This window comes from Plectropomus leopardus, chromosome 11 (assembly GCF_008729295.1).
Source record: "Plectropomus leopardus isolate mb chromosome 11, YSFRI_Pleo_2.0, whole genome shotgun sequence".
Taxonomy (NCBI): domain Eukaryota; kingdom Metazoa; phylum Chordata; class Actinopteri; order Perciformes; family Serranidae; genus Plectropomus; species Plectropomus leopardus.
This window is the reverse complement of record NC_056473.1, coordinates 20,309,252-20,326,477: the sequence shown is the minus strand read 5'-3', so window position 1 is coordinate 20,326,477 and position 17,226 is coordinate 20,309,252. Positions and strand designations below refer to the sequence as shown.

At 40.2% G+C, this 17,226-nt stretch overlaps 1 protein-coding gene across 1 annotated transcript in view; it reads left to right on the top strand.

Moving 5' to 3' along the window:
• tmtc2b (transmembrane O-mannosyltransferase targeting cadherins 2b) overlaps positions 1-17,226 on the top strand; it is a 117,047-nt gene that overhangs the window by 86,858 nt on the left and 12,963 nt on the right. The window contains exons 7-10 of the mRNA XM_042495971.1: positions 1,204-1,282; positions 4,725-4,846; positions 13,858-13,939; positions 15,642-15,756. Coding sequence (XP_042351905.1) covers positions 1,204-1,282; positions 4,725-4,846; positions 13,858-13,939; positions 15,642-15,756 — 398 coding nt within the window. The remainder of the gene's footprint in view (positions 1-1,203; positions 1,283-4,724; positions 4,847-13,857; positions 13,940-15,641; positions 15,757-17,226) is intronic.

The following is a 17,226-nucleotide window of genomic DNA, read 5'->3' as shown; positions in this document are numbered from 1 at the left end:
ATCTAGTCATTTCATACAAGTTTTTGGAACATTTTGTTAACGAGTTCCTCATTGCCTATTTTTCCATGTTGTTGATATAAATACCTATAAATACCCTTTCTGGGGGGTTCAAAGGTGACAATACTTGTGAAAGGAATCTGAAAGCAGCAAAAGGAAAAAAATATGTTGCTCCAGGTTTCAAATGGTTGAGTTAGATATTTAGTATTTTTTTTTTAATTTTAGTATTATTGTCAGTTAAAGGCCCCATAACACACCACAATATAAAATAATTGCATTAAGTGGAAATATCATTCCTTCAAAGTACTGTAGTTTATCTTTTTATAATGTATTTTTTGGCCCCTCAAAATATGAAATATAAAATATTTTGACACCATGTACTGTGGTTCACATGCACAAATCTATTTTGGCTTATATTTGAAACATTCCTGCAAACATAATGTGTCGAACACTCAGAGTGTTCCTTTACTTATAGTACATGCTAGAAAATGTAAAACCATAGTGAATTGAGATAAGATGCAGGCAGTTGCCTAAGGAGCTTTTGGGACACTGAGAAAATGTTCAGCTTTATATGGACATGTTCCAGAATTGCTTGTGTCATAGGGGACGCTGTGTTTTGTGCAGATAATCCTCAGGCTGTTTCTAACAAATTCACTCTCTTCACGCCCCTAAAGACCTACAGTGCTGGCTAAAGTAACTGGTTTTCAAATGCTGCACATTTATAATGTACATAAGCACCAATGCTGCTGATTCAATCAGGATTGAAGCGACAGCACTGCAGATTCAATAAGGGCTTTTATAAATTGTTGCCATGCTGGAGAAATAGTGCAGTCCCATATCCTGCAACCTCTCACCGCAACATTTGCTTCAGTAATAAAGAGGTTCCAGCTCCTTCTACCATTTAAATTCTGACCGACCTTGAGGTGAATCGCTGGACCTGCTCTCTATACATACCAGAGTCAATATGTGACTCCGCTCTAGTCGTCTTAACAGCCGTGACACCGAGGATAGACCCTTTCTGCTCGATTCTGTATGAACCAGCCTCCCAGCGACCCCCAATTCCACGCTGTGTATTCACAGTGTCAGGGCCCCGGCTGCAGGGGAGGAATGACTAGTTACCACAGCACCAGCCTCTCTGGTGGGGTCTCTCTGCTGGCTAATGCAAACATCCCCCACCTTCTTTTTTTTTGTTTGTTTCATTCACAGGAGGCCCTCACAGTGTTTAAAGAAGCAATAAAGAAAATGCCAAGACAATTTGCACCACAGAGCCTCTACAACATGATGGGTAAGAGCTGCTTTCCTTTCGAGACCACAAGCATGAAATCTGTTGTTTAAAGAAAAAATAACACAGTGGAACTGACGGGACATGTTTTATTTAGGTATTTTGGAGAAAATGGTTACTGTACATCATGCATTTCTATTTTACTTTGTTGTGCTGCATCTATTAAAACTTATGACCTTTTTTGTTTCTTCTGGACAGGAAGTGTGAAGTAACTAAACCAAACTTTCAGCCCTATTAGCTGTTTTACACTTGCAGCTTTGAATGATGGAAAGTCAGAGTTCACCAACATAAAGCGACAACTTCCAAGGCTGAAAAATGAAGCCAACACTGACGTGCCAAAAACTGCAGTCCCTCTAATAGCCACTTAAGGCTGGCTTCAGAAGCAAGTCAATCTTAATAGACCCCTATGTTCAAATGGGCAACATTACAGCTAATATACAGGCCTCCAGGAAAGCTGCTCAGCCTTGCAGCATATTTTCCCTAGTGGCCACACACAGTATTGCAGCAAAAAACTCCCCTGCAGTCCAAAAAGCATTTTTCTGTAAAACTGGTGGCAGGGCACCTCAAACCGCAAACAAGGTCAATTATAATTTTTTCTAGTTTGAATTTATGAGCTATGATGGTTTAATTTTTGTAAAAGTATCCAGGGTCCATACAGAGCGTTTTAAAAATATGTGATGTCATCACAATGTAAAGTCTATGATTCAAGCAGAACTACTATTACTACTACTATTCAAGAAACACTACTGCACATAGTCACGGATGTACACTCGGCGTATAGCCCACGTAAGGAAATTCATAGGAATTAATAGCTGCATTTTTGCAAAGTTTCAAAATGGCATTCAACCAACGCATGATGTCATAATAGCTTTGTCCATTATTTTGTACAGTTTATGACTAATAGTCATTGTGGGGCTTGGATATCCAAAACCTTTTGAGAATTTGCCCCAAAAACTTACTTATATAAGTTTAAGTTATAATAAAACCACTAGAATGATTGTTTTTTGTGGTGTACATTTCTTTTCAATGATGATGAAATATTGTCCTGTGTAGAAAAGAGGAAATCAGACATTAGTCATACCACTCGTGCTGAGAATTCACAAGATCTTAACCCCAGGTTGTGAATCTTAAACCTGGGGCTTAACATAAGCTCTAGCTTATGAGATATGAAGATGGAAACTGGGTTAAGGTCACTCTAGCTTTCTGTAGCCTTTTGTTAGGTTAAGCCAGGGCTAAGATATGCTGCAAAAAGTTTTAAGTACTTGAAGTACTTTTCAAAAAATGTGTAAAATCAGTGACAGATCATCATCAAGCAAACAACTATTTATATCAGTGAAATCCTTTTTTTGAGAAATCTAACAAGAATAAATGCCGTTGAACAGCATTTCGAGACAGTAGTAAGCTTTACAATATCATGTTAAACAGAGTTAATTTGCTTTTCACTACAAGAACAAGCCAGCTTGTTAGATTGCAGCTGTAGAACAGCTGCTTTCAGCCTCATTATAGCTGCTTTTGCTTTGTTTTTTTTTTCCCCTCCGTCTCCATCCTGCTTTCTCTTTCTCACACACATGCTGCTACTTACACACACACACACACACACACACACAGGAGAAACCATGGCCTTCTGTATTCCAGACTTGGTAGTGCCACAGGTTCACTTATGTGCTGGCAAAATGCAATTTGACAGAGCTACTGAGATTATGTCAAAATGTTGACGAAAGCTTCGGTCACCATTAAGGAGCAGCAGCGCGTCTGTAATGGAGGCACTGAGCCAGAGATCTGCGATTTCTGCAGCTTAGCGAATGTTTCCTCGCTGAACTGATTTGCACATTTGGCACACCTGCTCATATCTATCTCCAGCTTTTTCGCTCACTGTGCTGCTCTCATGCTGTTTGTCAGACGCCAAGGAGGAGAAGCTTTCATCAGAGGCAGACCTGGGTGGTAATCTGCGCCCTGCTGGTCTCGCTCCAGCACTCTCTGGTGGGCCGAGGAATGTTCCACTCCGAGGAGCTGCTTTTCAGCTCCTTGGATTTGATGTCACTTCTAATTGCACGTTGATGTTTGTGCTAATCTCATACAGAGGTCTGCTGCCAGGAGGGTGAGACAAGTATTTGGGCCGCTTTTAAATCCGTCAACTAATAAAACGGCCATGTCAAAACAGACCTTTTTTTTTTTCAAAGTAATTCAAGGCATAGTGTTGGTGGTAAATCTTTGAAATCCAGATAATCCTGTCTGTTAAACGCTGTTGTAATTTCTTGAAATAAAGTTATTATTGCATTTGTCATATAGTAAAAAAATCTTAGTTCGGTATTAAAAAATATTACAAGCAGGCCATGGGAATGTAGGAATCTTTTTAAAATATCTGAATTTGCGACACCCTCTAATCCATGCTTTGCTCTATTTGATGTTAGCTGTTGACAGGTGCATTATGTGGCTACAGCATAATGGATTTCCAACACTTAAATCTGAAACACAAGGCTGCCCTGATGGACTTCATCTTGAAAATATATTCTCGTGTATCACTCTACATCTCGGGGGGTGGGGAATCTTAAGCCTGGAGCGTTAATATTTTCACAATAAAAGGAAGTCAAGTATTAAACTTGATTTGTTTTTCATGCCCGTGTTTTAGAGGTATTACAACACAGCATTATCTCTCATTCACAATAAAAGGAGAAAGTGTGTTTTCAAATCATTAAAAATGTCCCAGTGTTGTGATTAGTTGTGCGACACCTGTTGCTTATCGCAGTTTCCTATCAGGGAGGTGATTAGTCCTAATCCTCTCAGAATTAAAGTGTCACTTTACTCCAGTCTAAACAAATCGTCTGCTCACGTTTTTGTGAAAGTTTAACAACTGGGATACTTTCCATTTCTTTTCTTAAATATGTTGTAATGTTGATTTTAACTGTGTTGTGTCCAATTACCAGCCAATGTTGTCAGATTCCTGCAATATTACACGTGTTGTTGGATGGCTATGAAAGGGAGGTTATTGTTTTTTCAGGTGTTAGCAGACGGAGGGTCAGATCGTGTGGTGGGGGAGGTATCAGATGATGTCTGACAGATCAGGGAGAGTGAGAGAGTGTGTTATAAACTCAGTAGTGTTGTATAGTTTTTTTAAGCCAAACAGTGAACTCTGCCTTTTGCAGTTTTGAAAAAATGATTTTACTGACTGTGTATCAAGACATCAAAAGTAGGCTATGAAATGTTTCTGCAGTTTGAATACAGCACTCTAAAACAAGGGTTAACATTTGCCATGTCAAAGTTTAGTGCCAGAATCATTCAAGTAAACACATGATTTCTAAACAACATGACGTACCCCTCTGGAATGAGGTCTACTCTCACTGTCTTGTCTGTCATGGAAACCCTCAGCTGAACAATTGGAAAATGTGTGATGACTTAACCTCTGGCAGCTTGACCCCTGACTCGACCCTCACTTTTGCTCCCACAGGAGAGGCCTACATAAGACTAAACAAGCTGACTGATGCTGAACACTGGTACAGAGAGTCCCTGCGAGCCAAGCCGGACCACATTCCTGCACACCTCACCTACGGTAAACTCCTGGCCATGACGGTAAGTCTGTGATTTCTAGTTTGTCCTTCCTTTAAAGTTTAAATAAAGTTGAATTCCTTTTTAACAATTTTAGATCATATTATTGGTCATTTTCTGCTCCTATTTAACAATATATGCCAAAACAATTCAAAAATACCCAGTACCAGCCAATTTTAGCCATAATATCATTAATTCATCCATCAATTAATCTGCAACTTTTAGCAATATAAAGCTATGATTAAGTTAGCTAACTAGCAACGGCATGCAATGTCAGCGTGTCTTTGTTTCCCCAAATTGCCATGGTCACAGGCCATGGGCTACAGTTTATTTAAATGGTATCTGTGGAAATATGTCACAGAACAGAGGCTAAATATTCTCTAATTCCTATTTCACTTGGACTTTAAGGCTTTACTTTTGAAAATAGGGATAAAAAATTATTTCTTTTGCAAATTAAAAGTTGTATTCATAGATATTTCTGTTGGTCAACTGTATCAAACTGGTGAGGTCAAACTTTTTGCTTCCCTGAACCAGTTCTCATTCTTTACCTGCACTCTCAGTTCTTTTCACTTTCTTTTTTTTTATTACACCCTCTTTCATCTCCCCTGGTATTTCATCACTTCTCTCCAGCTCTTTACTGACGGTCGTAATGTCCTCCTGAGGTCTCTACACTTAATCAATAGTGTGTGGGTGAGAGCGAAAAGACTGGAAGAGAGTGAGCACTTGACAACAACGAGAGAAGGTTGTCACGTTGTGTTTCTTAAGATGCGCCTGTGTTTCCTGGAGACAGGACTTCCTGATTAAAAACCTTGTCCGTGCTGTCCCTTTTTTGGTCCGTCCTATTTGTTACAAGCTCTTACAAAGTAGCTTCAATGCTGCATTCACAACTTTGAATCCACAGCAAAACAGATATCAGGCATGTGGCATGTTTGCAACCTTGCTCTGCAAAATAGAGGATTGACATCTGTGAGCGCTGTAAAGAAAGAAACTGACATCTGCCCAGCATTTTCCAGGACGGAGATAGTATCCTCTCAGGGTCAAACAGCTGACCTGTGCTTCAATGACCAAAGAAAACGCCGTCTATATGGAAGATCTTAGGGGCAGAAGCAGTTTCCATAGTTGCCGAGTTTACGATGAGTCAGTCTTGTAGTCCGGTCATACAGTCATCCATTACAGATCGCAGCTAGATATGCGTGTTTGGAGAAGAGCTGACCAAGAGGGGATTGTCAGAGAAGAAATAAACAAATTAGAAGATGAGTTGCTCAGAGGGTCAAAAGAAGGGTGGAGGCCCTCTCTTTAACTGACACCCGCTCTCTCTCCCACAGTCTGGGCCCTAATGAAAGGACGTAAATGTGTTCAATAGCCTGGAGCGGTGGGATCTGGATCCACAGTGAAAGACTAGAATATTCCTGGCCCTGTCCTTTTTCATTTCCCTTATGGAAACAGTCTTTTTCAACTTCTTTTCATTTGTAGTCTGTCCAAATTATGAGTTTTAGCATTTTGAGACTGATATTTGTGGGAGACTTTAAATTGCACATCAGTTATTTAAACATGCTGGAAAAAAAATCTTCTTTTCCAGCAAATTTGAAAAAAAAAAATGGTTAAGTTTTTGTATCAAAGCTTTACATTGAGCCCTCAAAGAAGTAATTTGACATTTTGAGAAATATGTGGATTCCCTTTCTTGCAGAGAGTTAGATGAAAAACTAAAACATGCTCATATCTGTATGGCAGAAGCCCTGGTCAGCAGCTGGTTAGTGCACAGCACATGGACTGAAAATGGATTTTTTGGCCTTGTCAATAACAAAATCCATCTGGCATATAATATGTAAGATTAAGATGAGAAGAAAAATACCACTCCAAAAAGTCTGTAGGGTAAATGTCATATCTGAGCCAGGACAGTTAGCTTAACTTAACATTACAATGACAAAAAGGGAAAGACAGCCAGCCAAACTCCAAAGCTAACAGAAGTTCACTGATTAAAACGTTATATCTCAGGTTTAAATCCATACAAAAGTGTCAGGTGCTGGTGGGCAAACTTTGCTTTCTTTTGGTAGGGGCTCATTTGCTGGCTTTTTCTTCTTTTTTCAGGGTTCCCATGCATATTTATGGGCAAAATTTCAAGACTTTTTCATGACTTTTTAAAGAGCCATCAGCATTTTTCAAACATATCAGATTAGATCGCTATTCAAATAAAATCAGCCAGCTGGCATACATAAAGAGAGAGACAGAAAGTAGGGGAAAATGATGAAACTTCCATGATGGTAAACCAAACATCACATATAAATGCATATTAGTACTACGTTATGTCAACAACTGCAGAAAATACATTTGCCATTATGTTGCATTACTAAAAGGTTTGCAATAGGTGGAAGGTTTCATTACACACACAAAATTCCAAGACTTTTCCAAAACTTTCTATGATTTTTACTAATTCCATGACTTTTCCAGGTTTTCCATGACCCTGGGAACTCTGTCCTTCCAGTTTAATGCTAAGATAAGGCTAAATTGTTGCTGTGGTAGCTTCCCATTTACCCTACAGATATGAGAGTGGTATCAATCTTTTCATTTAACTCTTGGCAGCAAAGTGAAATATCAGAATATTCATTTACTCTGATGCATTACCGTATTGTACATTTGTGGCTCAGTAATGCCAATACAGTGTGTCTAGTCCCACGGATCATTGTGTGTCCAAATAAAATTGAGCCCCAACACTATACTAGATTGATTTTACCATCTGTAGTCAGACTGATGGTCAACTTAAACGAGCTCAACTGACACCACAAATAAATGTCTCTTGTTAAGCTGACATGAAAAGCCACATCAAAAACTATCTGAAACCAAACGCTGTCAGCGAGGATAGTCAACAGGAACAACACAATTCTTTAGAGAAGACTTAGTGAAGTGTACTCAGGGAAGAACTCAGTGGGCCGTGAAGAGAAACTCATTTTTATTTAAGAAAGTGTTATTGATTTTGGGGCAAAGTAGAGCTCAAAGCTGCAGGGATGAATCTCTGTGGATCTCTGACCATGATGGATGGTAGAGGGGTTTGAGCCCCCATGATTGTGTGAGTGCAAATAATGCCATCAGAGGAGGCAACTTTGTTGTTGGGACAAGCTTAGAGCCTCTTTATCCATGAGAACAAATGTGAAAGAAAGACGGTTTTATTGAAAAGTGCTGGAAAGTTTGATGAATTCAAATTTAGGGTAATGTATTCTCTCTTGTTGTCACTGTGGCCTCTGCGCCTGATGACAACAGCATTTAAGCATGATCAAAACCAGCGCAGGAAGTTGACCTCTCGCTTCTTTCATCCCCCACCTCCACACTCCCTGCGACACCACTGTGAGTGATGAAGACGCTTCAGATACTGTCAGGGGTTTTGAGGTTCAGATCCCTGCGGGAGAGGTGCACAGACAGCGAGATAAGGCTTGGCAGCAGGGTCAGAGAAGGGTGAGAGGAGGACGGTGGAGCTGAGCAGGTAGCTGAGGCACGGAGAATTACGAGTTGCTGTGATTTGTGGAAGAGGGGGAGGACAAAATACTGGAGGAAGGGAGAGTTAATAACCCAGATCAGTATCCCCCCCCCCCCACACGTCCACTGAAACACCCCAGGGGTCAGGATGTGATCCGGGCTCTCTGTACACACTGCAGGTCAGAGATGGACACGGCCACCCTGATGCTTGCAATATTGAATTCAGTCATCTACTTGTCATTTCCTCAGCTAATACGATGCAGGCGTCATTCATAATCACTGCGGCGTCCACAAGCCGGAGCTACATCTGTAGTTTCTCTGATGTTATCAAAAGATTTGAAGTGTAAGGCACGCACCAATAAGCTCTGCATGTGTGTGACAAAAGGGAGGATATTGTATCCACACAATGAGCTGACGAGACTGAGAAGTGGATACATTTAATGAAAAGTGTGGTTTGAAGGGTGGTTGGCGTTTTGTTATTAACTTCCCATATTGTGTTTGTGTTTTCCGCCCCTAAGTGTGTGGCCTCAGGGTGCTTTCAATTCAACAAAGAGAAAAAGTTGTCATGTTGCAAAATGTGGAAATGGAGTGACAGAAAGCAAGCTGACTTTGTCGAGTGCCCTTTATTAGCACTCATGTCACATACAGAAGTTATTATTTTTTGCAAGTATATAGGTTCCACTTTAGGAAGAAAAATCCTGTCCTGCAAACACACAACTAAATATATATTTCCATTCTTATAGTCTTACACTTGACTGAAGAAAATATGGTTTGCCTTCATGATCCCTCAGACTGGAGCAAATCTCATTAGTGCACATTGTCAAGAGTTAAAAGTAAGGTTGAGCTGAATGCTAATATGTTTCTACGATGAAAATTTTCTCTTTTAATGTAAGGAAAAACATGTTTCAAGCAACGCTTTTGTCAGCAGTTGATTATGGAGACATTTTATATATGCATGCAAATTCATCTTGCTTGAAAATGTTAATAAGTGGACCGTGTTGCGCTGCAGTTTGTCCCTCATTCAGGTTTTTGCACACATCATTGTAGTTTGTTCAACAAAGTGGGTTTGTCTTCTCTGTACAACCATAGAATCGAACACTGGTACATTTTTCTTTATAATGCCATTTTACATGAAGTGCCTCCTTATTTATGTTCTCTACTGACTCCTAAAACTGTCAGTACGTGCAACCTTCCTTCACAAGGACAACCAACACATTTTCATCCCAACTTGTCACATGGTGCTGCTCTGTCAGTCCGAAATGCCATCACCCTGATGTCAATAACTGCACATGACGCAGAATGGTCCTAATATTTACACAACAGCACACGGAAACCAAGCCGCACCATCACGATAGTTGGAATTCAGTGACAAAGTCACAGATGGTTATGTTTAGGCAAAAGAGTCACATGGTAAGGTGAAGAAGACAAAAAAAACCTTACATCCACTCCCGCACTAAAGTCATGTTTTTGTGAGACCCATTTACCTCTTCACGTGCCCTCCCTATAAGTGCACTTGCGCACTTTTATTATGTTGATATCCGCAGCAGTATAACCTGATGCTGTCCTTCAGCGTTTCATATGCACGCAACAATTTCTGTCCGTCCGCGCTCCCAAGGGACACCACCTGTGCGCATTGCACGTGGACGCGCCAAGTGCTGTCCAGCCGTCTGGCAGCGTATAACAGATACCAACAGTTCTGTCTGTGTGAGTGTTCTCATCGGACGCCATTCAGGCGCATTCCGGTTGCACACGGAAGGTGGCTTTTGGCGTCACACTCGTACACCAAAAGTATCGACAGAGCAAAGGTATTTGACGAGTACGGAGTGAGAACGGGCTGGGACAAGTTATGTACGTTCCTCGCACACACATAGTCTTCAGTCAAAGTACTTTTTAAAGTTTTTGCTCTATCGTTTTGGTGTGAGCTACAAAGTCACCTTAAAGCACACTCTATTATAAGCCTGGAAGATGACAGGATTAAGGACTTCTTGACCACTGAATGGGTGAAAACACTTTTAATGTTAGTTGTTGTAAATTTTCTTATTGTTTTAAGTCTTTTGATTAATTTTTCTAATACTTTCCAAAACACCAGTCTACGCTGTACTTTGTGTTTAATACTATTTAGCAAATGTTAGAATGCCACCATGCTCAACTGAGATGCATTAGGAACTTGATGAATGTTTTCCGGCTGAATATAAGCATGTTAACAGGCATGCTTACTTTAGCATTTATCTCAAAGCATCGCTGTGCCTAAGTACAGAATCACAGAGCTGCTAGCATACAGGTTTAGACTCTGCTTTGTTTGCACACTCTTTGGTTCTGCACTGGCCTAAAACTAAGACCTGAACCCACCCTGAAAACTGAATCTGGTGGGTACTGCCAAATTTTAGACTAAATGCAAGATCCTGAAGCTTTATTTTTGCTTCAGTTCATTGCTGACTGTTAGTTTGCCAGGCATGTGCAACACATTGGCTATGCCCTTTTTCCTTTTTTTTTCCATTGGGCAATGCATATCTTGTTGCAACACACAGCACATACTGTATGGAAGCAGATGACTGGCACGCTCAGAGAGAGAAAAGAATTCTGATAAATTACATTTGACAATATCCAAACCTGATCCTGATCCAAGCTGTAAACATTACGCAGCAAAGGTTGGGTAGCAGAACTTTGGCACAAACTTTTCACAAACAAAAAATGTCGAATAAAGAGACACATGATCATTTCTCTCAAGCAATGTTGGTCATACCTTCAATGGTGGTGCAGTAGTTAAGTCAAACAGGGTTGGAGGCACTGCTATGATTGACTTTCCAGAGTACAACAATAATGGTTGAGTTTCATGATTATTCATATACACAGGTGAGCCAAATGTGTTATAATCCAGAAAATTGAAGATGAAAGAGAAGGCAGTCACCAGTTTAAGGTGGTGAAGTAATATAACAAGAGGTGTTGCCTCTCTGGGGATTAATAAGACTTATAATAACATTTCTTTTAACACGAGTAATGAGAAATGAGCACTTTGTTACTGTTTTGAGGTCTTTACTCCAAACTGCCGTATATCTTACTCCGAGCATGGCATCCATTAATGTACTTAGACTTGTCATAATATAATCCCTCCATCCACTCACAACTCATTTCAATGTGTGAAAGCTTAATTCTGAGGTTTCAAAAACAGACGTAGGCCTCTGTTTTTATAAAACCAGCTGGCCCTCAAAAATACACATTCCTACATCTGTGAATACCAGTATAAAAATACACAGAGATGATGCTTTTCAGACTGGAACTGTGATCGCTACTTGGACACCATCAGTTCTATTAAACATATACTTAGTATGGGCTTGATTTTCCACAGCATCAAGGGAAACCCCACTCAGATATTTACATTAGAAAATTATGTATTTATTTAATCTATAGCTCACTGAAAGTATACAGTCATTAATGCTTTACTGTACTGATTGGATTTGAGCCCATTCTTCTATTTTACTAAACTGAAGCAATTTGCTGCATTTCATACTGAGTTCAAATCTCTTATTTTTCCTGGCTTATGCGTTCTTTTTTAATCCTTCTTCATCTTTTTTTTCTGATGTTTTTGCATTTTACCTCAAGCCTTTGCAGACTTGGCACAACTCCAGTTTAACAATATATGTTTAATTCATGCAAAGTTATTATCTTTTGGTGAAATGCACACTAATGGTTGCATTGTTAATGCTAAAACATCCGCTTTTATAGATGAGTGCGCATTGTTAATTGTTGATCAGATGGCATCTGGTGCCCAACTGAGAGCACGGATGTGTCAAAGTCCCAGCTGGCACGACTATTGGCCAGCTGCTCTGTTCTCTTTGAGCTGTGATTGGTTACATGTCACACACTAAAGGACCTGAGGGGACCTCTTGAGGTCCACAGGGCTTCAATGATGCTTGTCGTTATCTTGCTTTGCTCACCCACCCAGTACGGATTCTTTCATATGTCTAAAGGCTGGAACCACACTTATAAAACCATCAGTGTATTTTTGCCGTGCACTTCTGTTTGACTACGTGAACCTTAAAGGGTAACGTTAGTATTTTTTCAACCTGGACCCTATTTTCTGACATTTCTGTGTCTAAGTGAGTTATAGAAACAACAACTTTTATAACTGGTCAAGTATTGTGCGAGATCACTGCAGCAGGCAGCTGTGAAACAGGTGGCAATTTAAGTATTTGTGGCATTAGGCTCCATCAATGTACCCACTAAAAGTGCTTGTTTTTACTACTGGGGGTCAAACCCAGTAGTAGGGTCAAACTATGATAGTGTCTGACAACATTATGGAAATGCTCCCTACAGTGATAAACCTTTTTAAGAGTGAGATCCTTTTTGTTTAACCAGAAACAGTCCCAAAATTGCTATTGCCAAACCACCATACTCCATTTAATTCATTGAAATCTGAGCAAACTGGCTTGATTTCTTTCAAATACATTGGAAGAAAGCAATCAGTAATGAGAAAAAAAGATAAACTGACCTGGGAAAGGTGCTTAAAAATGACAATACTTCTATAGCACTGTAACACAATTCCAAGTATGTAGATATAAGTATAGTTTTTCCCAAGTTTTTCCTTTTTTTCCCTAGCTGTATTTAAAAAAACTATCTAAACCTACCAATATTTTACTGAGTTGCTCATTGCCTTTTATCGCCATATTTTTGAAAGAAATCAAACCAATTTGTTTGTCTTTAATTGCTCTAACAATCACTAATTCTGATTTGGTTTACATACACTTAATTCACCCAGTTAGATGAGGAAATCACTTTATCCATGCCAAAATACTGTTTAATTAAATAGTTAGGTGGCTTTGGCTATTTTCTGTCAATTGTTTCGCTGTAGGAATCCTTTCCATAATGTTCTCAGATACTTAGAATAACACAATGAGCCTGTCAGCAGCAAAAGGTATCTCTTAGTGGACGTAAATGATGCACAAAGGCCCCCAGTAGTTACACTGAAACCTGTTTTCTGGCTGCCTGCTGCCATGCTCTTACTCAATACTGGACCATTTTTCAGAAATTGATGTTCCCATTAGTCACTTACATACAAAAACATGGCAGAAAAGGGTCCAGGTTGAAAAATACCAAAGTTAACCTTTAAGTTCCCTATAGATATATGATCATGCTCGCATTCCTGTCTCTTTCCTCTTCTCTTCTTTCCACCCTCTTGCTCCCTTCCCATCCATTGCTCTCTGTCTAGTTTCATAGTGGTCAGGCCACACACACCGGCAACCTGCGGTTATGCACTGGAAGTGTTATTTGCACAGATAAAAGTGTGTAATGAATGAGCCTTTGCCCCGTCTGGCCCTCTTTGCCAAGCAAGACAGTGTGTACTTTGACAGGACGACACATGAGCTTGAAAGAATAACACTCGTGGTTCATGTGTTTCATGTCTATTTATTAAGATTTATTGTTAAAGTGGGTCTGTGGTTTGGAGAGGGACATTAGGTATACACAAAAGTATTCTGGCCGTTGAGCCGAGTGTGGTATTTTTATAATGAGTAGTTTTGAGGAGCAGTTGAAACAATAATGACACTGTGTTTAATATGTCTCTCTCTCAGGGGCAGAAAACAGAAGCGGAGAGGTACTTCCTGAAGGCCATCCAACTGGATCCCACAAAGGGCAACTGCTACATGCATTATGGTAAGCATTGATTTTTTTTTCTTTGCTTTTAATTTGACATATCCTGACTTTCTTCTCAAATCCCCAAATATTTTATTTGTCAATTTAACACATGCATGCTGCATGTGTGCACAAAGGCAGGAACTTCCACACCTCGGCAGGTTGTTCTGAGAGCAGTGTTGTCTGACCTCTTTGCCGCAGTGTCAGTCTGTACGTGGTTAGCAGAGGATCAAAACAAGAGAGGATGATTTCCTCAGATTGTTCTCTTTGATTTAATGGAAATGTGGAACGTGACAATTTAAGCGTCTCTCCTGTCTCATATGTGACTCTCTCTTGACTTGAAGTTGCAGCGTTACCTCTCAGATTTAATTGCTGTCATGGTAAGATTTACTTTGAAGAAGATGACAAGTCGGTTATTTGTTTCCTTTAAAAGCCTTAAAAACCTTGTCTGTCTGACACAGCAGTTTATGATGGATGGATATGTCAGTTTGCTATCATTGCACTAGCTTGTATGTAACATTTAAAGCGGTCAATACACCAGATTAATGTCTTTTTTTTTTTTTGTATGTCTTCTTTGTCACCTTTAAAGGTTAGGAACTCTGTTTAAGTAGGACTGATCTGTCTTGATCCACAAAGCAAGGAGAGGGTGTCACTGCAGAGGCAAAGAGCATAATATACATAGACATGCAATTCAAACATGACTAAAAATGGATTATCTAAATTATGCAAACTAAAAAAAATATTTTCTCTTGGCTTAGACACGAATTATACATTTCAAGTATGTTATTCTGATCAGGGGTGGGTGCTAGAAGTTACAGTTTATCACAAAAGCAAACAAAAATGGTGCTTTTACTGCTGGATCTTCGATCTTCCTAGTTTGAGTTTGTGATGTTTGCTATTGATAGTTACTTAAAGTAAATGATCATAACACATACAATACAATTTTCCATTAAAAGTAACACTGTAACATAAACAAGAATTACAGTCAATTACAACAACAATAAAGTCTGTATATACAGCTTTATAAAATATTTAAAAACACAGCAAGACTGCAGCATGTATTGATGCAGTATCTGTCTTTCCTTTATTACTTATGAATGTGCTTTGATATATCATGAGCCCTCCATAGAACTGCAGAGGTGTAACCTGGAGCTATTTTATACTCAGTCATGGTCTGAAGTCTCACTTTACATCAGTCGCTCACCTCGGGCTTGTACTCGCGGCTTCAGTTTCATCCACAGTTATTAAGGAAAATATGCTTAGGTTCACATAGTGGTTTAGCATCCTGGTACAGTAGTGGGGCTAACCAAAGTCAACAGGGTATTAATTCCTCTCTAAACCTGGCCCTGACCAAGGGGTCCAGCCTTGGTTCACGGCCTTGTCAGGCCTCCATGATCCCATCTCATTCTGCGGATCCACAGAGGTCGACTCCAAACGCAGCCGCACCAGTAATAACACACAAACCTTCTGGGAGAGACAATTTCATCTTAAAGAAACAGATCTATCAAGGTCGACTAGTCTGAACAAATCGGTCTGAAATATGGCCAAAAAGTGATGGTACTTTGTGCTCATATCTAGTGTTTCAGAGTATTATTTCAGGGGCAGACGAGGCTGTCCCTCCACCAGCGCCAAAGGCAACAATTTCAGATTTTGCATCCCTCTGTGCATCTGTGGGGATCCCTCAGCGTTTTAACAGCGCTGCTGTTCTCTCCTGCCCTGCCAGGTCAGTTTTTGTTGGAGGAGTCACGGCTGCTGGAGGCAGCGGAGATGGCAGAGAAAGCAGCACGCCTTGACAGTGGAGAGTTTGATGTGGTCTTCAGCGCAGCCCACATGCTCAGGTGAGTATTTGATCAAAACAATCGTGTTTTTGATGTTTTCCATAGCCCGAGCACATGCACACTGTATGTATGTGTAGATGAGATGGATGGGCCACAGTTTTCCATGGCTGAGTAGAAAGGAGGCTGTGTATGAAAGAGGGAGGTCTACTGTCTGCACGGTTTATCCAGGGGCTTACACTACTCCGCAGCCAGTGTGATTTACTTGGCTGTACTTTGTAATCCTCTTTTCTCACTGCACTGCCAGCCTGAGAGCGGCTGGTTTGTCTTAGCGTGCTGTGCAGCTATGTATCTTCATATGCTCTCTCTCACTCCCTCTATACCTCCCTCTCACTCTGTCTCACTCTTTCTCTGCCGGCCCTGGCTCACACTTGAAAGTCTGCTTCCAAATTAGTGCAAGGTTCAGCTGATGAGCCTGAGCGGCAAAGCTTTAGCAGCCCACAAGCTGTTGTGTTTCTGAACACATGCCATGAGTGGATATTTGTAAATAGAGTCATGTGCCAACTTGCAGTATGCTGCCCCATTGACTGAATAAACCTATAAAATTATACAGTATGACCCAATGGAGAGATTTCTCTCTTTAAACACATGATGTGTAACTAAGGGCTTTTAAACTCACAGCTGCCTGCTGACAAGAAACGGTTATCTTTAAAGGAACAGTTTGACATTTTGGGGAATATGCATATTCTACTTCTTGCCTAGAGTTAGTTGAGAAATTTTATACCACTTTCATGACGCCAAAGCCAGCAGCTGGTTAGCTTAGCTAGCTTAAAGAGACTGGAGCAGGGGGAAACAACTTGGCTCTTTCCAAACGTAACCAAATTTGCCAACCAGCACCTCCAATGCTCACCAAATAATACATTATACCTTGCTCATTAAAGCTGTACAAATACCTATATGTAAAAATGACATGTTGAAGGATGTCATTGCGCCCAGCCAAGAAATCCCCCAGGACATATGGACATATGCCACCGTCACATTGTTCGGACAATAAATACAAGCATGTGAGTCAGAAAAACTGTATCAATTGTAATTCCAAGTCATAAGAATCAAGAGTGACAATACTGGCCACATGGCAGAAAGAAAAACAACTACAGAGATTTAAGCAAATATCTGGCCAAATTCTCCCAGACCTGTGAAGTATGTACACCTACAAATGTTCTCGTCCGGCATTAAATGCCAAAGAAAAAAAAAGTCTACAAGTACAGAAAAACGATAGCATGTGGAAGTGCCGCTGCAGTGACAGTTCTGCCTCAACTTGGAAAGAAAATAAAAAAGCATATTTTTCCTGAAGCCAGCATATATTTTTAATGCTTTGTAATGGGAGTGCTGTGTATGTATGCTATGCTACAAACACCAGCAGCATGACGAGGCTCGGAGCGTCTGTTCTGCGGCAAACTTTTATTCTGAAGAGGAGAATACTCTTACCCTATACTCAACTATTGTTACATACCTAGTCACAAGAGTGGCACT